The sequence below is a fragment of the Talpa europaea genome (genome assembly GCF_964194135.1).
Source record: "Talpa europaea genome assembly, chromosome: 12".
Lineage (NCBI taxonomy): Eukaryota > Metazoa > Chordata > Mammalia > Eulipotyphla > Talpidae > Talpa > Talpa europaea.
In genome coordinates, this window is record NC_140079.1 from 92,254,010 (window position 1) to 92,275,974 (window position 21,965).

General features: G+C 44.7%; 1 protein-coding gene across 1 annotated transcript in view; it reads right to left on the minus strand.

Moving 5' to 3' along the window:
- TMC5 (transmembrane channel like 5) overlaps window positions 1–15,150 on the minus strand; it is a gene marked incomplete at both ends in the record, with an annotated part of 32,228 nt that extends 17,078 nt beyond the window's left edge. The window contains 9 exons of the mRNA XM_084250229.1: window positions 811–966; window positions 1,810–1,954; window positions 3,741–3,892; window positions 6,446–6,694; window positions 7,128–7,215; window positions 8,284–8,383; window positions 11,279–11,368; window positions 13,113–13,270; window positions 14,495–15,150. Of these exons, the coding sequence (XP_084106355.1) occupies window positions 811–966; window positions 1,810–1,954; window positions 3,741–3,892; window positions 6,446–6,694; window positions 7,128–7,215; window positions 8,284–8,383; window positions 11,279–11,368; window positions 13,113–13,270; window positions 14,495–15,150 (1,794 nt within the window). The remainder of the gene's footprint in view (window positions 1–810; window positions 967–1,809; window positions 1,955–3,740; window positions 3,893–6,445; window positions 6,695–7,127; window positions 7,216–8,283; window positions 8,384–11,278; window positions 11,369–13,112; window positions 13,271–14,494) is intronic.
- Between the last annotated feature and the right edge of the window lie 6,815 nt (window positions 15,151–21,965).

Sequence of the window (21,965 nt, forward strand, 5' to 3'; positions counted from 1 at the left end):
TGGTGGGTGTTGAGTCTAGAGATGTGTGCAGGGGTAAGATCATGAAAAATCTACCAACCATGCCATGGAAGACAGATGTTATGTTGAGGGTAATACGATGCCATTTTTTTAAATGACATAATCAGACCAAGCTGCACCACAATTCTAGAGGTCAAAGACCTGGCTACAATCAGTTCCATATTCCATTTCTCCAGAAGAGAAACGTTCTGGAAAAACAGTACTTTGCCCAGGCCATCCAGGAATTAGTCTCAGAGTTCATATCATTAAAAAAAAAAAAAAGAAAGAAAAAGCTAACATTTCTTCATCACCCTAAGTACCAGGCACTGGGTCGACTCGCCACGTAACTTTTTTCCTGATCACACACCTACAAATCCAAGTAGGATCATTCCCACTTTACAATTAAGGAATCTGGAGATCAGAAAGATAAAATCACGTGCCAAAGTTCATCCTACTTATGGAATGTCCAATCTGTGCCAGGGACTGTAGGAAGCATTAGGACATCACAATAAAGGAAGAAAGCAGAACTTGATCGCAGGCCACAGCCGGAGCTACTCTCTCTTCCCCAGCCCAAAGCTTCTCATTGTGTGTGTTGAGCACACACATCACTGGGCATGCTGCGAAAGGTGCAGGGTCTGAGTGTGTGAGCCACAGGACCTGAGATGCTGCCCTTTTAACAAGCTTCCAACTGATGCAGACCCCAGTGTGCACAGCAGGCCCTCCACCACTCTCCCTCGTGAGCATCCCAGCCCCCACGCCCTCCCCTGACTCTCTCTGTGCTCAGCACCCTGCTGCTCCTGCCTCTGTGGTTACCTCCAAGTTGTTCTGAGCCAGGAAATAAACAGCTGCACAGCAGGCGACAGCCATTCCGGTAGAGATGACCCAGGCCGCCAGGTGGGCAGACAAGCGAATCAGCTGCTGGTTGAGTGTTAACTTGACATTCTCTTGACGGATTTCTGACAGGTTCTCCTGTAATCACAAGGAAGTCAAGGTGAGCCCCAAACCCCTTTCCACTGTTAGAGAAGATCCTTGCCCAGGGTGAATACCTGACGTATGCAGAGACATAAACCCCAGATCCCCAGGCAAAAGAAAAGGGAAAGTTGATGATGAATGTGGATTTTGAGAGACGCATAGGGAGATTTCAAATGGTCCGAGAGCCACCCATCACCACATCAAATGCCCTTTCCATCCTAGAAGGACATATGGGACCAGCGGATGGGTTTGTGCTCTTAAGGAAAGTACAGTGAGATCGTGGAGCTACTTGAAGAGTGAGGTGGGGTATCTGTGCCCAGGGAGAAGTCGATATCAGCAACCCTCTTGTCAAAATTCCTTTGTTAATAATTTTGCTTGCTTTGTCTCTTTCATACATTTTTCTATAGACCAGGGTTTCTCAATCTCAGCATTACTGACATTTTGGGCCAGATAATTCTGCATTGTGGCAGCTGTTCTGTGTATTAGAAGAGAGCATTGTTCCTGGCCCCCTACACGAGATGCCAGTAGCGCCTTCTCCCCAATTCGGTAACAACCAAAATACCGTATTATTCAAAAAATCATTGAATAAAAGTTTAAACCTGTGAGATCAAGAAATAATTACATTGAACATTTTGATACAAAGTGCTCAACTCCCCTCTAGTGCCAATTATGAAAATGTCCATTTCTCTATACCATCACCAGCACCATCATTATGAGTATTTCTAGTTTTTTTGACAATAAAGTAAAAATAAATAATTATCACTTTAATAAAAATTACAGATATGCGGAGAGAAGGAAGAAGACAGATGACGGAAGGTATACAAAGCAAGCTTGCCTTACCCTTATCTCAGTGCTAAGATTCTTCTGTTTCAGCTTTACAGCATTTTCATGAGTGACAGTGAAGTCCCAGCAAAAAATAAGCTTAGTGATTCCTCTGGAGTAAATGTGGGGGTTAATGAAGTTGTTCCGGAAATACCTAGCCATGCTGAGGAAGGCAGAAACCAAAATACCCAAGAGTTATTTGGATAGGAATTGGGGAGCACAGGGTTTAATACAAAGGTAAGTCCTATCACTAAGGGTGACAGGCAGCATGCAAGAGGTAGCCTCAAGTTCTTCAGAAACAATGGGACAGCAAATATAATCATTAAAGCACTGGCTTTAGGCCTGACAGACCTGACTTGCAATCCTGGATTTGCCAGCTGGGGGATCTTCATAATTTTAAGTGTTCTGAGCCTCAGTTTCCTTATCTATATAATGGGATGATGATAGCACCCACCTCACAGAGCTATTGTAAGTGTTGTATTAGTTTCCTATGGCCACTGTAAACAAATTAGCTCAAAGTTAGAGGCTTAAAACACATTTGTTCTCTTACAAGAGATCAGAAATCAGAAAGTGAGTCTAAAATCAAGGTATCAGTAGAACTGTGTTCCTTCTGGAGTGTCTAGGGGAGAATCTGTTTCCTTGCCTTTCCCTGATTCTATAGGCTTGCTGCCTCTTCTCTCATCTTCAAAGCAAGTAATAGAGCAAATGCTTGTTCTCTGCTCTGAGCCTCTGGGCTCCCACTGATAAGGAGCCACATGATTACACTGGGTCCATTCAGAGAATCCTAATCTTCCCATTTGAGACTCTTAATCACATCTGCACAGCCCCCTTTGCCAGGTAAAGGTCACAGGTTACAGGGATTAGGACATGGTTGACTTGAGGAGGTGAGGGAGGCCATTATTCAGGTGGCTACAGGTGTCAATGCAGCATTTGGAGCAGCAAGCTTGTGTTATTATCATGGAGCCACCAAGATTCATTGAGAAAAGGTCCAAGAGCGCTTGACAATGAGCTGGGCACAAAATAAATGCTGAGTCGGGCCTCCCCGGTGGCACAGCATTTGAGCGCTGGGTTGCAAAGCTGCCCGCAGCCTCTGCAGTGTTGGTTCGATCCCCGGCTGCTCCCCAGCCACCAGCGGAGGGTCCTGCATGGCGCGCAGACCTCTCCTGCCATGCCCGCTGCTCCCCTCAGCAGTGTACCTTGGTCCTTCTGCCTGCTCTGCTCCCTGCTCTGGCTCTGGTGAATTCTCTCACCCTCCCGCGCTTCTGACTGTACCCAGTGCTTGTATAAATAAATAAATAAATCTTTAAAAATAAATAAATAAGTAAATGCTGAGTCAAAGGGACCCTGCCTTCCCAAACTTTGCCATCACCGAGTTACAGCAACTTAAACTCCGCCTCACTCGATAGGACAAGATCTCATTTGCTTTGGGATTATTGCATTGGTAGTAAGGTCATTATGGATTGACTTGTATTTTTAGATGGAACGATTTCTTTCTCTTCTTCTGTCTGAACTCATATTTTCTGTTGTAGGATATAAGGATTGATCAGACCAAGTCAAAAGGACAGAGAAATTGTCTCCTGGGTAATTTCTGAGTCCCGTGGATTCTGCCTAGATACGAAAAAAGCTTAGAATCAGGAAGTGCATGGGCCTCCCTGGTGGCACAAGGGGTTAAGCACCACACTAAAAGCAATCCGCAACCTCTGCAGCATGAGTTCAATTCCCGACCCTCCAGGGAGCTACCCACATGGTGCAGCAGACCTCTCCTGGCTCGCCCGCTGCTCCCCTCAGCAGTGTATTTCAGTCAGTCTGCCTGTTCTGTCCCCCGCTCTGTCATCTGGTGAGTCCTCTCACTGCCCCCAAACCCTCCGCATCTCTGGCCTATACCCCAGCAACTGTATGCATAAACAAATAAATATTTTTTAAAAAGAATCAGGAAGTGCACTCCCTACCTGAAAAGTAAACTGAAAAAGCAGATGACCAAGCACATGCCCATAGTGAAGATGTAGGCCAGCTGCATGTTGTAGGAGGCGCCCCCGCTTCTGTGCTGGATGGTGGAATTGGTGTAATAGCCGTAGTACATCACTGTGTCCTGAAAATAGCCCTGCAGGGACACGAACCTGAGGTCAGGTAACTCTCTTGAGAAAATGATAAATGGTCACAATCACACAGCTGGCCACTAGAATCTACAGGAAACTTGCGCTGGTCACTTTAGACACTTTGTTGGCCAGGAAACCAGCACTGAAGGCCACTGAGAACATAGACATTTTCTCCAAAACCAACATGACTTTATAATGGGGAGTCCAGTTGTCACCATCTGGACCTGGGGCATGAGAAAGTGACACCTGACGAAAAGCAGGACAGTCAGTCATTATGTGCCTCTGTCACCTAGTATTATGGTCAGACGTGTTTAATACGAAACAAACCAAGCCTTGAGGTCTACATTGCAATTTACAGGAAATCATGGGACAGAGGAACAAATGAGAAAGGAAGCAGATAATGGCAGAAGGTGGGACTGGAATGGACACAACTGGCCTGGTTTTGAAGACAGTGTCAAGAAAAATAGGGGTCAGGACAAGGGAGATTATTCTAGGTTAACAGAAGCTAGATAAAGGCAGCTGGGTGCATTGTGTGGTCTTTGATTGGTTCCTGGTCTGAACAAGCAAATTACAAAGACACTTGGGAACAACTGGGAAGACCTGAACATGATCTAGAACATGATCCATACTTACCTATGGATCTATTATTATCTATCTATTCATGTATGTATGCATCTATATATTCTATCTATAGAATCTAGACAATGCCAATTTTTTAATTCTTCTAGGTTTGCTAATGACAGAGGGACTATAGGAAAGTGTCTTTATTTTTCAGGGATGCACACTGGAATTCAGAGTAAATTTCCCAATGTCTGTAATAAGTGCAAAATGATTCCCCAAAATAATAAAATCAAATATAGCCAAATGGTTAACACTTTAAGATCTATTATGGTCATGTATGTTACCACTCCTTATTTTTTCGTGTGATTGAAATTTTTCAATGTTTCACATATACACAAATCTACAATATCAATATAATAGTAAGGAAAATGAAGGAGAAGTTGACACAATAATTCTGTTTTAATGCATCTATGCCAAGGAAAGGGTTTTTATTTTGTTTTTGTTTTTTTTTGTTTTTTTTTTACAGAAAAGGAAAAAAAAGACAAAGGGATGAACCTTACTTTGAACATTCTCTGCAAGAGTCAGCAAACTTTTTCTGTAAAGAGCTTGACAATGAACATCTTTGTCTGGATAGATCAATAAGGCTACAACAGCAGCTCTGCCCAGCTGCCTGGTAGCAGGAAAGTTGCACAGACATGAAAACAAATAGGCCTGGCAGCACTCCCACTGCCCACCTGTGACTATGCAGGTGCCTTTTTCACCAACTCTCTCCCTCTGCAGGGCAGCAGCCTCCTGCCCGCCCATGACCTGTCAAGGCCGCCCGCCTGCAACCATGCAGGGCTCTCCCAGCAAACCTGTCCCTTCTGGGGCAGCTCTTCCTGCCTGCTTGTGTCTATGCAAGTGTCTAACTTTTTTATCCCTTCTCTAATAAACCTTCCCTTTAAATATTAAAAAAAAAGAAAGAAAAGAAAATAAGTAGACCTGCCATGTTCCCAAAGAATCTCACTGATAGACACCAAAATTTGGATTTCATGTAATTTTCATGTTTCACAAAATGTCCTTCCTCAGAATTGTTTTCAAGCATTTGAAAAGGTAGACATCAATCTTAATTTGCAGGCTGTACAAAAATAGGTGGCCAGCTACGTTTGGCCCCTGGCTGTCGTGCATCCTTGCTCTACAGAATCTCTGTGACAAAACCCCCTTCAAGAGGTATACTCCAAGGCAGAGGCTATATGAGTCAAGAGGGAACTGGGTAAATAAATGATGGTTCCTGTTAAAGAAAGTAATGCATATCTCTGTAAATATTCAAGATATAGAGGGAAGCAAAAATTGCTGCAAAGCCAGACTTATAGTACCCTACCTTTTAAACATAAGAGAATGTTTATTGTGTCTCTACCTACCTACTTACCTATGGGTCTATAATTATCTATCTACTCATGTATATATGCATCTATATGTTCCATCCATCCACCCAACCATCTCCATTTACCCATCCCCAGCCATCTATCCAACCAACCACCCTCCTGTCTATAGGAAGAAAAGCAGTGAGATAAGGGAAGAGATGGAGAGAGAGATAAGGGAAGAACAGAAAAACAGACTTTCTCTTAGCTTGGTCTCTATCATAATAGAATTTTTTCAAAAGGAACACAGTGTTTCGTAGAGAGAAAGTAGATCTACGAACACCAATATGTCCACTACCTAATAGGAGAAAGAAAAAAGTTGTAGGCAGTATATGAATAATTCATCATTTGTTTAAGAAAAAAAGGATACATAGGTATATGTATGTATGTGTGCAAAAAAAGAACATTCTGGACAACATGAACTGTTGACATGCAAAAAGGGATTTCACTCTGTGGTGTATTACTTTGGAGAAAAATATTTTAAATACCTACTTTCCCCATCAGTCAGCTCCCAGGCAAAGTGAGAGGTCTTGACAGTGATGGGCACAGTTCAACTGAGGTTTTCTAGAACATGGGTTGGGGAAATGAAGGACTTACCGCCCCTGTGAAAAATTCCAAACCAGTGAACTGGAGGGTGTTAGTCTCAGCCTGGGTAAACTGAGGGATTATGAGGAAGCTGAAGGTCACAATGAACGAGAAGATGTTGAACTTCAAAAGCCACCTCAGAAAGTTGAAATACGAGAGGACGCTGGTTCCAAACTTGCCACCGATGACTTTGAGCGTCTTCTGCCACAGGGTGAAGGAACTGAGCACTTCTGACAGGGTGTTCTTGGATCTCCGGTACCCCTGGGTTGGGACCAAAGCACCAGGCTTGACATTCACTCCACAAAGAGCTACCGAGCAGGAGTCACAGCACAGCAACACTCACTGTTTCTAGAACATCCCACAGTGCCAGGCACCATGCTATCTCCCTTCTTAGTAGCACGGAGTTATCTCATTTAATCCACACGTCCATCTGCTGAGGTGAAAGCTATTTACCTCCCAGATCTGTTTATTGCCAAAGGTGACACAGAGGCTAAATCGTCCAGATAGTTCAGCTGTCTCTCATCACCCTCTCGCCTCCCACCCCTAGAGAGACCCAATGTTTCAGACTTTCAATAAACAGCCCAGATTTTTGCTTCCTCTTCCCCGTGTGACCCCTTTCATGCCCCCTCTCCCACCTCCCTATCTTCACCCACGGCTGCACCCATTTTACTGACAGCAAGCAGGGTGGACTCACCAGTGAAATGGACCTCAGACACTGCGCGCAGCAGCCGAGCTGAAGGATGCCAAGGGACTGCCTATTCTTCTCGTTCTCGACCATTTTCCTGTGGGAACGGCAGGAGAAGGTGAGCGTCAGAGGCTGGAACCATGACTTGCAATAATATTTACTGAGCTCCTAGAACCTGCCAGGCAGGGACATGAGAGGTGAGACAGAGACTGATTTCCCTGCTCATGGAGCTGCTATCCTAGTTGGGAAAGAAAAACCCTAAATATGATGGAAAAAATGGGCAGGCTGGATAGAGTATTAGAAGGTGATTTCAGACTGTGGGAAGAGAGAAGGAAGACAGTGAGTAAAGAGGTGGGAATTTCTGAAATTGGATGGGATTGGAAGGAAGTTTTGAAAGGAAAAGTGGGGTATGGCTCAGGGGGTGGGCCATGCAGAGGGAACAGCCAACACCAAGCCCCAAGAGGACAGAATGACACGGAGACCAGAATAGCTGCAAAGGCCTGAGCAGAGTAGGGAGGAGGGAACAAGTGATGGGCTATGGGTTTTAGGAGAGGGGTACCATCGAGGGAACATTCCTTCTTGTCACATGACTTATTTCTGGGGTGCCAGCCTAGCCAGGTGTTGTTGGCAGAGCTTCGCCACTGGTCAGTACCTTCCTTCTCTGTCCAGACTTTATCTTCAGAAGCAGGTCACTAAGAACTGTTCACATTGCAGGTGAGAGGAGAGAAGAAAACCTACACAGATTGTTTGGAATTCGCCTATAGGAAAATGGTCTCTTCTCTTGCATTTATTGATTTCTTTTTTTAAGATTTATTTATTTATTTATACAAGCACTGGGTACAGTCAGAAGCGCGGGAGGGTGAGAGAATTCACCAGAGCCAGAGCGGGGAGCAGAACAGGCAGACTGACGAAATACACTGCTGAGGGGAGCAGCGGGCGGCAGGAGAGGTCTGCGCGCCATGTGGGACCCTCCTCTGGTGGCCGGGGAGCAGCCGGGGATCGAACCGGCGCTGCAGAGGCTGCGGGCAGCTTCACAACCCAGCGCTCAACCGCGGCACCACCGGGGAGGCCCTATTGATTTCTTATCTTTCTGAGATGGGGCAAAAAGTAGATGAACTGAAGTTTGCTTGAAATCTGGGAAAGAAGAAAAGCTGTAGGTGCATACCTAAGCGTTCTTTTCTCCTCCATGGTCCTTGGCTGATTCCTGATGGTTTTAATTCTGTCTCTAGAGGTCATGGGTATCAGAGATGCAATTAACTTTTGTCCTGCAGAAGAAAATAAAGGTTTTTTTCCCCTTTAACAGAATAATAGCATTTTAAAATATGACAGTGAAGTTAGAGCATCTTTAAAAGAACTGGAAAGAAAACTCTATCAGTGCAGTGGTTCCAAAGGTCACAAATAAAAACAAGAGGCCCATGTGGGGGTGGGGGGTGCGCAGCGGGGGCAGCAAGAGAGGGGACAGACTGGCTCCCTGGTCGAGTTATTGAGGAAGAACTCTTCTTTATAATGACTTCATGGAGGTAAAGGGGGAGTCCCCAGAAGAGGGTCCCCAAATCACTCTGCTGAAGACAAGGAATTTGTGTCTCTTCTGAGAGGCAAAGGGGAGTAGACAGGGAGGAAGAAAGGAGAAGTAGGAAGAGAGAAAAAGTCAGAGATCTGGGTGAGCAGCAGCCTGAGTGGACAAACTCCAGTCTCCAATAAAGGGGTTCAACCTGATAGAGCTAAAAGAGGTGGTGGGAAGGAATGGGGGCACATGCATACACATTGCTCATGGCCTGCTAATCTGGGGTAATTTTCCAGTCCTAAATGTGTCTGGAGAACACGTTCTAGAACTATCAGAAGACCAGCTGCAGCAAGCAGGAATGCGCTTGGGTCCAGATGTCCAGGAGAGTGATAAGGAGCCCTGGGGACTGGACAGCACTGGCTCCCGATCAGGATGGCGGCCTGCTCACTGAAGAACAACTGTCTTCGTTTAACTCACTATAAAAAGCCAGCTCCAAATGACTTGTTAAAGCAGTTTCTGTAGGGTATGACCCCACCATCCTCTCAGAATTGATGGCCTTCTGAATAAAGCGCACCTTCAAGATTCAATTCCTGTCTCTGTTTTCGCATTCAGTGGTGATGGGCAGCACAAGCCCCAGAATTCTGGTTACAAACCCACAAAATGCTTTGGCAATTTCCCTCCCATAAATCACGGAGAGCAGCTGGACTTTACCCCTGGGGGATTATGGGAGATAAACATCTGTGTTTGACCTCCAGAGCAGAGAGGCAGGGAGGACTCAGCTGAGACACGCTTTTGTGGTCAGCTGAGCAATAAGAAGCCTCCTGTCACCTAGTCCAGGGAGGGGGGAATGGACTACAGGGTCAGGCTTGGGAATCTGGCATTTGAGTCCCAGATCTGCTTGGTCCTTTCATTTCCCTGGTGAGCTTCTGTTTCCTCATCCAACACATGGAAATGACAAGTGGACCTGCCCCAAAGGTTTGGAACCAGGAGGAAAGGATAACAAAAAGAAAATGCTTGGCAGAGCTCCAGGCACTGATTGACCTTGAAAGTCCTTCTCAGGAATCACAGGCTCCCAAAGGGACCCCATTCTCGGTCCCCAACATCCTTGGGTCATCTGTCAAACTTTCAACTCACTCAGTGTCTTAAAAGAACCCAGTGGAAAACTCGGAAGCCATCTTTGTTCCTTGCTAAGTGTCTTACTTCCCTCAGTGTCTTGTTACCTTGAATGTTTTCATGGGATGTACTAAGCATGTCTATGCCCAGGCTCTCTGGGATATCAAGGGGTGACAGAACCATCCAGTCGAAGACTTTGTTAACCATAATGGTTGCTTGCCTTTTTTGTCACTCTGGCTGCTGAAAATCTGAGAGTCTGGCCCATCAATGTCAGAAATGAACGAGGCCATGCTGAAGCTCGTGTTCATCAGCACCCTTTCTGGAACAATCTGACTTGAGAAGGAATGGCTTTGGGCTCCAGATGAAACATCCTCGACCTCCAAGATGATTTCATGTACTTTGTCATGAGACGGCATCTTTCCCTTCTCCAAGACTTAGCACCCCTGGGGCAGTCTTCCAAGGACCTCACAGGGCAGTCAGGCTGGCATTGTTGGGAACCACCGAGAAGAAGGATGACAAGGGCCAAGGGACACCCCATTCACTTTTTTTAAATGCCATTCACTTTTTTAAAATGCCAGGAGATGGCCAAAGCCAGCTACACACAAATCACAACATAACTCTCCTGACAAAGAGGTGTATTCCTGCAGAGGTCTGCACTGGTAGCTAGGTAAGAAATCGGAAACAGAATCCTTCGCTAAAGACAATGGGATTCTAGAAAGAGAAGGCAGGGATTCTTCCAAATGACTCAGAATCAAAGGGTAAGATTTTCTTCTTAATTGTATGGACTAGAACTTATATTTATAATTTTAATGCCTATATGAATGTAGATGGTCTGATAATTATGACCTCGTGAAAAAGTTGGGGGCATGGATATGTCTTCTCTCATATGGTGAAATGATCAGTCCAAATGTGGGTATGTGCTTCCAATAGGTCTGGTTAGAGTCTTTCCTTGGCATTGACCCAGGGAGAAAGAGAGACTTTGCAGTGAGACTCTTAGCTCCCAGCTGAGGATAAGTCTTTGCCCCGGACTTTGGAGAAGGCTTGACTGGGGTAGAGACAAAGGAAGTGACGTTTATGAGAAGCTGAGTCAAGCAGAGAAGAGAGACAGAGTGAGAAAAAGAGAGTCCAGGTGGCACTGAACCCCTAGCCCCCGGTTCCTTCAACAAGTGTGTCTGAAGCACCTACCATGTGCCAGGAGCTGTACTAGAAGCCAGAAGGGGATTGTACCTTAAATTCTTTGCTTTTCCCATACCCTTCCTGTCACACAAGCCAACAAATTCTCCTTGGGCTTATTATGCCAGTGTGAGCTGGGTTCCTGCTACTTGCAACCAAAAGAGTCCTATGAAAACACCTTGATATCCAGAAAAGAAAAAAACTCCACGTGTCTAAAAGAAGCCCTCCCCTCCCCACATCATGACAGATCACACGAATACTGTGTCAGGTACCACACCAGAAGCCCCAAGAAAATGGCAAAGCTTGCATCACTTTGGATACGATCCTTCTCCAAGGCTGATGTTTTGGTCACTGTCCCCTTAAGTCTTACCTTGGGGTGACTTAAGCCAATCATGTCCAGATGACGGTGGGTTCCTATAAGCTTGGTCCAAGTTAACTTCACCCACAAAAGTGGGGTTCACTAGAAGGAAGAGGAAGCAGACATTGCCATTTAATCCCACCACTCCAGATATTACTGAACATGTGTCAGCAAGACTGAGACTGTGAGCTTGAAGGTCAAATGATTAAGCACTTGGGACACAAATATAAAAGCAATGGTGCTAATTACAAATAGCTTCGATCAGCGATTCTTAAGTCATGGTTACAAATAATTGTCATGCTGAGATCCAGGCCACAATGACAGAACAGCCTTCATGGAACAATACTTTGACTACGTAACAGCATTCTGGTGTTTTCTTATTCTATGCCATTCTTTACTATTTAATTTTAAAGGTGAGTATCACAACTTATTAATAGATTACAACTCTGAGTCTGAAGGATTCTTGCCTAAGGAGGGAGGGATGAATAGGCAGAGCACAGAGGGCTTTTAAATGCCTCCCTGGGGCCTCCCCGGTGGCGCAGCGGATTGAGCGCAGCACTGTGAAGCTGTCCGCAGCCTCGGCAGTGCGAGTTCAATTCCTGGCCAGCCAGGGAAAAACCCACATGGCATGGCAGACCTCTAGTCTAGCCCACTGCTCCCCTCAGCAGTGTATTTCGGTCTGTCTACCTGTTCTGCAACCCACTCTGTCTCTGGTGAATCCTCTCACCCTCCCGCACCTCTTGTAGAAACATAAATAAATCTTAAAAAAAATTTTTTTAAAAAAAAATAAAGCCCTCCCTGGTGGCGCAAGGGGTTAAGTTTCAGCACTATCAAGCTATCGGCAGCCACTGCAACATAAGTTCAAATCCATGGCCAGGGAGCTGACCCGTGTGGCGCTGCAGACCTCTCCTGTCTCACCTGCTGCTCCCCTCAGCAGTGTATTTCAGTCAGTCTGCCTGTTTTGCTTCCCACTCTCTCTCTGGTGAATAATCTCACCCCCTGTACCTCTGGCCTATACCCCAGTTCTTCTACCACAAAAATAAATAAATAAATAAATAAATAAAGGCAGCGAAATGACTGAGCCATTGTAGTGGATAAAGTCATAGGCATTTGTCCAAACAGAGTACACAACACCAACGGAAGGCCGATGTAAACTCTGGACCTTGGGTGATGATGATGTGTCAATGGAGGTTCATCAGTTATAACAAATGTACCGCTCTGATGAGGGATATTGACGATGGGGAAGCTGTGCCATCATCAGGGTAGGGGGTCAAAAGGAAAACCTCTGTACCTTCCTCACTGTGAACCAAAAACTGTTCTAGAAAGTAGCTTCTGAACACACACAAATGCTAACAGTCTGAGCACCTCGAGGACGCACTGGATCAAAGGCAGGCACAGGCAGTGTACCAACAGGACCCAGCTCACCAGTGATTGCATTTTCCCGGCTCTGTGTCAAAAATATTTTGTTATTTTGAAGCACATGAAGATCAGGAGGTTTCACATAAAAACCCAGATGTCTGGCTTTTGAAAAATCTGGAGAATTGGCTACACAGAACCCACATTCCCACACAACCACAATAGGCTGAACTTCGTTAATTGTCAGTCACCTCACAAAGGCACAGGGTATGCACACCCCCATTTTCCAAAATCCCTACCTGGCCTGCTTTGATAACTGATGCTGCTGCTTGTCTGTTCTAGACCCTAAATGCTCAACCTTGATAAGGTGGGTGTTACAAGTGGATAAACCAATTCTCTCATTGCTGCAACTCTCTGATGGCTGTTCCCCCAATTCTACTAAATTCTACTTTCTTCCCAGAATATGATCCTCATCTTGACAAATGCTTACTGTAGCCACTTCCAGGATCTCCTGGCACAGAGCGGTCATACGAGTTTGCTATTGATGCCATTTCAATGCTGTCAGGGTAATCTTCACTCTCCCTCCCAAAAGGGCCATAGGCACCATGATGTAACGAGGGCTGGATTGAAGATGTTCTCGTGAGCATCCTGAAATCCAAAATGATGATTCAATATCCATCCAGAGGCATGGTCAGGATAGTCACTCAGGCATGCATGCATTCATTCATCCATCCATCCATCCATCCATCCATCCATCCATCCATCCATCCGCCCAACCAGCCTTTCCACAAATGCTACTATGACAGCTAGCCATGTTAGGCATGGGCTAGGGGATGAGGACACAAAGATAAAGACCTGGGATATCTATTCTCACCCAATAAAATTTTTCAATGACCAACAACTGATGGAAGATTTTTATCCTGACAAAATTTAGATCTACAGAATCTGCCCCAGGAAAAATTGGACTTAACATTTAAAAAAAACAGCCTTAAAGGGATACCCATAATGACAAAAGCTATAATTGATAAAATTTTATGAAATCAAAGCAAAAGATCAAGAAATCAAATCTACAAACAAAAAGTGATCAATTTGGACAATAATAATTTCAGTAAAGTAAAAAATGAAATGAAAAAATCAAGAATGGCTCAAGCATCTTGTATAAAAAGCAACTGAGGAATTACATTGCCTTCATGGAGTTAGATCTTCAAAAGATTTTCTTTACTAAAATACTCCCCTGTTGATGAAATTCTGGCTAAAACACTTGGGTTTCTAACTATTAATTCTTTTTTTTTTTATACAAGCACTGGGTACAGTCAGAAGCACGGGAGGGTGAGAGAATTCACCAGAGCCAGAGTGGGGAGCAGAGCAGGCAGAAGGACCAAAGCACACTGCTGAGGGGAGCAGCGGGCGGCAGGAGAGGTCTGCGCACCATATGGGACCCTCCTCCGGTAGCCGGGGAGCAGCTGGGATCAAACTGGTGCTGCAGAGGCTGCAGGCAGCTTCGCAACCCAGCGCTCAACCGCTGCACCACCAGGAGCCCCTCTAACTATTAATTCTTACCCGTAACCTCATCGGCAGATGCAGGCAGGGCCAAAACAATGGGGATCTAAATATCTTGTAGGGGTTGAATTAGAAAGAGGTAGGAGACAGGGGAACACATTATCCAAGTAGAAGTTGATGAAAAATTAAGTTCAGATAAGGACTTGAAGCCTTGGGCTAAGAGTTATGACCCAAATAAGATCTATATGTAGGTATGAAAGTTTCACCACAACTTCAGGTCATGGAAACCATCCTCCATGTCGCTGGCCCAAATAACACCAACCAGACACCACCCATGCCGCACCCCCAATAGAAGAAGAAGCCTGAACTTACCCCCTGCTCATTTGTTGCATCTCAGAAGAGCCATAATCAGGACTATCCTCAGCACCTGGATAATCAGGCTCCCCCCATTTGTTCGGAGAGTTGTTATAGTCCTGAGCACCAGGGTAGTCTGGTTCCCCAAAAACATTTATAGAGTTGAGTTGATTCTTAGCACCTGGATAATCAGGCTCTCCCACAGAGTCGAAGTAGGGATTGATTCCAGGACCAGCATAGTCTGGATTCCTTCTGGAGCCGGGATGGCTGGAATTGGCTCTTGGGTTAGGAGCTCCAGGGTAGTCTGGTTCCCCTAAGGAGTCAACATAATCTTGATTTGTTCTAGAACCTGCATAGTTTCTACTCCTGGAACCTGCAAAATCAGAATTCCATTGGGATTCAGAGTAGTCTGGCTTTCTGGGTGATCCGGGATCATATGGATTACTCCTAGATCCAGGATAATCTGGTTCTGCTAGAGGAATAGGGTGCTCTGAAAGTCTTCTTGAGCCTGAAGAGTATGGATTGCCACTGGAGCCAGGGTAGTCTGGATTCCCCAAAGAAACTGGATAATCCTGAGTGTTCAACCCCTGTGTGTGGTTCCAAGATGTTGAAGAGTCAGGGTAATCTGGATCTGGATCTTCTTCATACCCATAGTTCCTGTAGTAGGAAGACATGCTGGTACAGAGTCTTCACACTGGAGTGTTAAAAAGTTCCTACATTTGCAATTACTCAGGAAAATTTTTTAATCTGAAAAAGAAAAAGGAAGGAAAGAGTCAGATTTCTTCCTTTCTTCCCTTCAGGATTGCTGGTTGTCTTCCAGTCTCTGTTCGCCTTTCTTTCATAGTTGGGCACGTAGCAAATGATGTCCCCCACCAACCCCTCCAGGCTTATACCAAGGAGTGGTCATGCACATGGACAGTGCGCTGTGAGCAGAAGCCACAGCTGCAACTTCCAGTTATGCTGTTAAAGGGAAGGGTCATTCGTCCCTTTCCTAGTCTCCTGACTTCCTGTGGGCTGGGATGTAGAAATAACAGTGTGTCATTTTGGGTCAGGCACGCAAAGACAGCCCCCTACCTAGGGGCAGCACAACAGCGGGGAACGAGGCTGAGTGGCTGCTGATATCACACCTCAGTGCCAAAGTATCAGCTTGGGTTTGTGAAAGAAAAGCAACAAGTTTGGGCTCAAGGGAAAATAGACCTACAGGGACTGAATCAGCCTATCAGAGGGATTAGCTGGGCAGAAAGGCACCCTGTGGTCAATCCTGCCCTTTACCCCTGGTAAGCAGGAATCGCCAGCAGAAAGCCCAGAAAGCCGGAGCTCTTTCTCCCTTCTCCTGCCCCCAAGGCAACCTGCAGTGTCCAACCAATATGGGCATTTCCTTAGGACAGATTTTTATCTCTTACAGTGTTTGCCTTGGGCCTCCCTGGTGGCTTAAGGGTTAAGTCTCAGTACTGTCACCATCACTGCCTGATTTAGAGCTCAGGCCAGGAGGTGACCCACATGGCAGAGCAGACCTCTCCTGTCTCACCTGCTACTCCCCTCAGCAGTGTGTTTCAGTCAGTCTGCCTGTTCTGTTGCCCACTCTGTCTCTGGTGAATCCTCTCACCCCCTGCACCTCTGGCCTGCACCCTAGTTCTTCTACAAAATAAAAAAATTAATAATAAAATTAAAAGAAAAATAAAGTTTTTGCTCTTCCTCACACACAGACTGCATTTGCCACAGAGAGAGCTACCCTGAGTTCATTAAGGCACGTACATCTTACTTTGTCAAGATTGTTAGGAAATCATCATATTCCTGTGAAACCTAACGCTTTCTCTAATGTGCTTGCCTTAATACGATTTCTTTTCTTTTTTTCCCCTGAGAATAACACTGCCAGCCCTAACACTACAAAAGCTGGATCCACCTCAGGGAGACAAACTAACTGGTCAGGACCCTTTTCTTAGCTGACTGCTTTGTGCCAGGTTCATTCTCAAAATTTTTTTTTTAAAGATTTTTTTATTTATTTATACAAGCACGGGGTAAAGTCGGAAGCACAGGAGGGTGAGCGAATTCACCACAGCCACAGTGGGGAACAGAACAGGCAGACTGAGCAGGGAACAGAACAGGCTGACTGACGAAATACACTGCTGAGGGGAGCAGCGGGCGGCAGGAGAGGTCTGCACGCCATGTGGGACCCTCACCAGTGGCCGGGGATCCAACCAGGGCTGCAGAGGCTGCGGGCAGCTTCTCAGCCCAGTGCTCAACTGCTGCACCACCAGAGGAGGCCCCATTCTCAAATTTTTGACTCTGAAAACAAAAATTGTCCTTTCTTCCACAGGGTGGTGATTCTTTCTAGTCCACAGACTTTACACAAAGAAGGAAAAAACCTTCATCTCATATAACCCACTGTTCTGGGGAGAATCTCATACACATGGCCAGTTTATATTCTGACCAACACATTCTCTCTGCTGGGGGTAAGGGAACAGGGAACAATAACCAAAGACTGGAAGGAACAAGGACCTTTTCAGCCCTTTGATTGCACTTCTGTCTCTTGGATTCAAAACAAAGATAAGGCAGACAGAAAGAATGGTTAGTGGTAAGGAGAGGATTTAGGTAAGGAGACACCTGCTACCATCTCTTCCAGTTGGAAAATAGTTTTATGAGTTCGTGAGCTCTACAGCACAGCATACTTTCATGTCAGAAATTATGGGGTTTTTATTCCTATGTGTGCTGTCTCTCTATTGTTTTTACTTGTTTATTACCTATTTTCTCTTCTTTTGAATCGATGCCCCAATTTTCCTCTGGGCATCTGCTTTGATGCAGGTGATTTAGGAAGGGCTGGCATTACCAGTCCCTACAGTGGTTATATGACCCAGATCTGCCCAATCGGTGTCCATCATGTCCCTGGCCACAGGACTTGGTTTAGGAATGGGCAGGTAACCCAGGTAAGTCCTATAGGACCTCCACTAGACTGGAAGAGATGTGCTTGTATTTTACTAGGGCTGCCACATGATTGGATATAAACCTAGAACTGCTGGTACAGTGTCAGTAAGAACAGAGAAGAAAATAATAAGTAGGGGAGAAAATTTTGAGGAATCAATAGGATTACTGGATTGGTCTAATATGGGGAGGGCAAGAGGTAAGGAAAATAGAAGACAAAAATCTCTCTCCAGTTTCAAACCCACATAATGAGGTGAAAGGTAGTGATTTTTTAAAGTTCAGCCAATATTTATAAGTTTATCACTATACCCTAAAAAAAAAAAGGCTAGACTTTTTGTTGAGTAATTAGAGCTAAAGGATTAACATTTTGCCACCACCTATAGTCTTAGAATGTACATTTGCCAATGAAATCCCATGTCTCTTGGCATAGCTGAAGTCTGCTTTTCTTTTTTTTTTTCCTTCACGTCAGAAGGGTAATGTGCCAACATGGTAACAAGGTTTAAGGGAGGCACATTTCACACAGCCACGTGAACACGCAATCATCATGCTTATGAACCGGAAAAGGATCTGCTTTTCTTTATTTTGTTCCTGCCCACCAATTCTCTCTTTCGTGGTAAAACTTTCCCCCAAGGGACACTCATCCCCAAGTCCCAGTCTGTGTGGGACAGGTGTGGATATATGACCCTATCAGAAATATTTTCTTGTTGGCCACAGTGATTGGGTGAGGCATATAACCCAGTCATTGCCAATGAGATTCAATTCTGGGAGTTTTGTCAGAAATGCTGGGAAGAGAGAAGCTACGCTTAGAGTCTGGAAGTTATGACCCTGAAGCTGTTGGTGGTTGCCAGTAGAGAAAGCCTGCTTGAGACTGACGCCAGCATGGAAGAGAGCAGAGCCATGGGATAAACAGAAAGAGGCATCAAATGCTGGTGACATTGCTTAAGCACTTGACTCCAGCCATGCCTGAAGCCAGGAACTACTGGATACTCTCTCTATTGAAAATTATTTTTCATAACAATGAACCCATTCATTTACATATAAGACTAGAAATTAATATTCTTATGGTTTAGGATTTCTATTCCTTAGCAAAACCCAAGCTATTATATCAAACAAGCTAAATGATGACTACTAAATACAAGAAAGTGAAAACAGTAACAACACCAGCCCCAGGAGACATGAACATGTCCACCAAAAGGCAGCATGTACACAGCAGCTTTTTTCCCCCATAAGTTCCAGAAGTTGAAAACAACCCAAATATTATTCAACAGCAGAATTAGTAAATAAATTGTGGAACATTCATACAATGAATTGCTATAGTAACAATACTAAACTGCGACACACAACAGCATGGATGTATCTATCTCACAGATAGGAGGAGTAAAAAAAGTCAGATACAATGGAGCATATACTATATAACATTTATGCAAAGTTCAACAACAGGCAAACTAATAAATGATGATAGATGTCAAGATAGCATGATGTTGGTTAAGGCAAGAAATGGGAAGTGACACCAGGCAGCCTTTGGCCTTTTGGAAACGTTCTATATTGTGATGAATGATAGCTGCCTGAGGATGTATACGCATGTGTGTGTTTACATTGTGTAAAAATTCATCAAGTTGATTAAAAACTGGAGCACATCTCTGTGAAACCAGTCATGCATTGCTTAACAACAGGGATATGTTCTGGGAAATGACTCATTAGGTGATCTCATTATGCGGATGTGACAGAGTGTGGCTGCACTAGATACTATATAGCCTCCTATACAGCTGACTATATGGCATAGAGTCTGTTGGGATTTCTGTTACATATGCAATCAGTATAGGATTCACTGACATGTTGCTAAGTGACACATGATTATATATATTGCTCCTTTATTTTATAAAGAAAATGAGGGGCCTCCCTGGTGGTACAAGGGGTTGTCTCAGCACTATGAAGCTTTCGGCTATCAAGCTATTGGCAGCCACTGCAACACAAGTTCGATCCCCGACCAGGGAGCAACCCACATGGTGCAGCAGAACTCTCCTGTCTTGTCCACTGCTCCCCTCAGCAGTGTATTTCAGTAGATCCGCCTGCTCTGCTCCCCTGCCTCTGGTGAATCCTCTCACCCCCGCACCCTCTGGCCTGCACCCCAGTTCTTATATGCATAAATAAATCTTTTTTTTTTTTTAAATCCTGGTGACATTTAAAAAAAAATGAAAAAGGCCTAAACCAGATGCTATAGCATAAAAACTTCTGTTTCCCAAAGTGTTGTTAGAATAGTTGGGGGGGGGGGGAAAGAAAGGTTCTGGCTCATAAGCATTTCCAATTTTCTTATATATACATCCCAGAAAATGTGAATGAATGAATGAGAGGAAAAACTTGGGCAGGGACTGCTGGGAACAGGACACCTGAATTGAATGGTCTGTCTGTGTGATGCTGTAAAATGAAAGTGGTTAGGAGCCCAGTCCTTGGTATCTGCAAGAACTGGGTCTCATTTCCATTTGCTGGCTATGTAGACTTGGGCAAGTCACTTGACCTCTCTGAGTGCTTCTTCACCCATCGAATATGACAATAATATCTCATAGATTGGCATATGGAATGAAAACAAAAGGTGCACAAAGCAGCTGGCATTATATGTATTACAGAACAGAAGCTGTGTTTGACTAGTTTAATTTAGATGTAATATTAATCCTGGCAGCTGCAAGAGGTAGAGGTTGGTAGACAGTAAGGGTCATCCGCTCAACCAGGAAATGACTAAAGAAAATGTTCTGTAATCAGGTAGTGGGAGGAACAAGTCTACAAAATTCCTAGGTTGACATAGTGACATAAAATTACATTTAGCAATGAGTTTCTTATTAACCCAGACAGGGAATCACGGCAGGTTATCTAATTCTCACTGTTCATGCAAAAGAAGAAGTATACCAGTTTTTCAAGAGGGCCACACTTCTTCCTAGGATGAATTTCTGAAAAGAATTCACCATGAGAACCCTTCCAATGGGATCAGATAGTCACATAACCAAGCCAGGATTCGGGGTCAGCAACAAGGAGCTCAGAGGCTCTAGAAACTCCAGGCTGAGCAACAGGAGGGGAGTGGAGAGGAGTCTCTGGCGTCGCTCTGGGTCACTGTGAAGATGTGGGCAGTGCCCTTAAAGTAAGGGCAATACTGGTCAGTGGACTGTGAGCACACATTACCAAAGATCTTAGAGTTACAACCCTCTAGTTCCCTGCTAAGGCAACCAGTGTACCTCAGATGGGCACCATTCACCAGCCTGGGTTCTTGGATGACTTAATGGAGATACATTATATCCTATATATATATTATAGGATATATCCTATATATATATATATATATATATATATACACTTATAACATTAAATAATCTGGAAGGTAGAAATGTAGATGATAGATGAAATGATAGAATAGGTACATAGATGATTAATAGATTAGTAGATGATAGACAGGTAGGCAGGTAGGTAGGTAGATGTTATATGTGATCAGCCAACAATTAGTTTCCAGTCTCTTGGTACAGTTCTCTGTTCCACTGATGTCATTTGACAGGAGCTGAGGTAATTGCATGTCTTCTCCAGTCCAGGCACAAATGGCACTCACCAATACCACTTGCCTGGGCTGAATTCCTAAACAAACGAAAAGCTAAGTCCACAGCAAATTATTGGTAGAGGAGGAGGAAACAGTTACAAGGAAATTGTCTTGGATTGTCAAATGAAATGGAAATGATCTTCTGAGAACCCTATTCATAGCACCCCATTAACTATTAGAACAAATATCCTTCCCCTTCAAAGAAATGACTGTTTTGTGACTTGGAAAAAGCACAAAGAGGATATTACACATTTTCCCTCTCCAAGCTTTGTTGCTTTAGGACCTCCCTAACAAGGGCCATTGGATTATCCAGTCTACGCCCTCCTTCTAAAATCCCTTTTAGGGTTTCTCATCACATCACCAAGCAATTACACACCTTCTAAGTCTATTAATCCAAGACTCCCTGTTTGATCTTGCAAGGCTCCAGGTGTGAATGGGTGGTCATAATAATCTTGCATCTGGGCCTCCCCAGGGGTGCAGGGATTAAAGACACAGCACTATCAAGCTATCACCAGCCACTGTAGCACCCTGGTTGGCCAGGGAGCTACCCACATGGCACAGCAGACCTCTCCTGTCTCACCTACTGCTCCCCTCAGCAGTGTATTTCAGTCTGCCTGTTCTGGTCCCCAATCTGTCTCTGGTGAAATCTCTCACCCCCCCCGCAACTCTGGCCTACACCCCAACTCTTCTACACAATTAATAATAATTTAAAAAGAAAGAATGGCTCGTTCTCAGGCATCTCAATCAGCCCAGCTTTGTAACTGCAGTTATAGAAGCTTCTATTCCTTTCCTAGGCACCTGATCTTGGAAAGAATACTCCAACACAAATGGTTAAAGCCACCACACGTCCCCAGGTGGTTGCCTAGGGGCAAGGTCAATCTCAGCAGAGATGGTTTGATGGTTTCCAAGTTCTTGGTTGTTCTTGTTGGGCTTGTCATGTTAGCATAACGATTACTTGGGCTGTCAACACTGACACCATTTTAAATAAGTGCC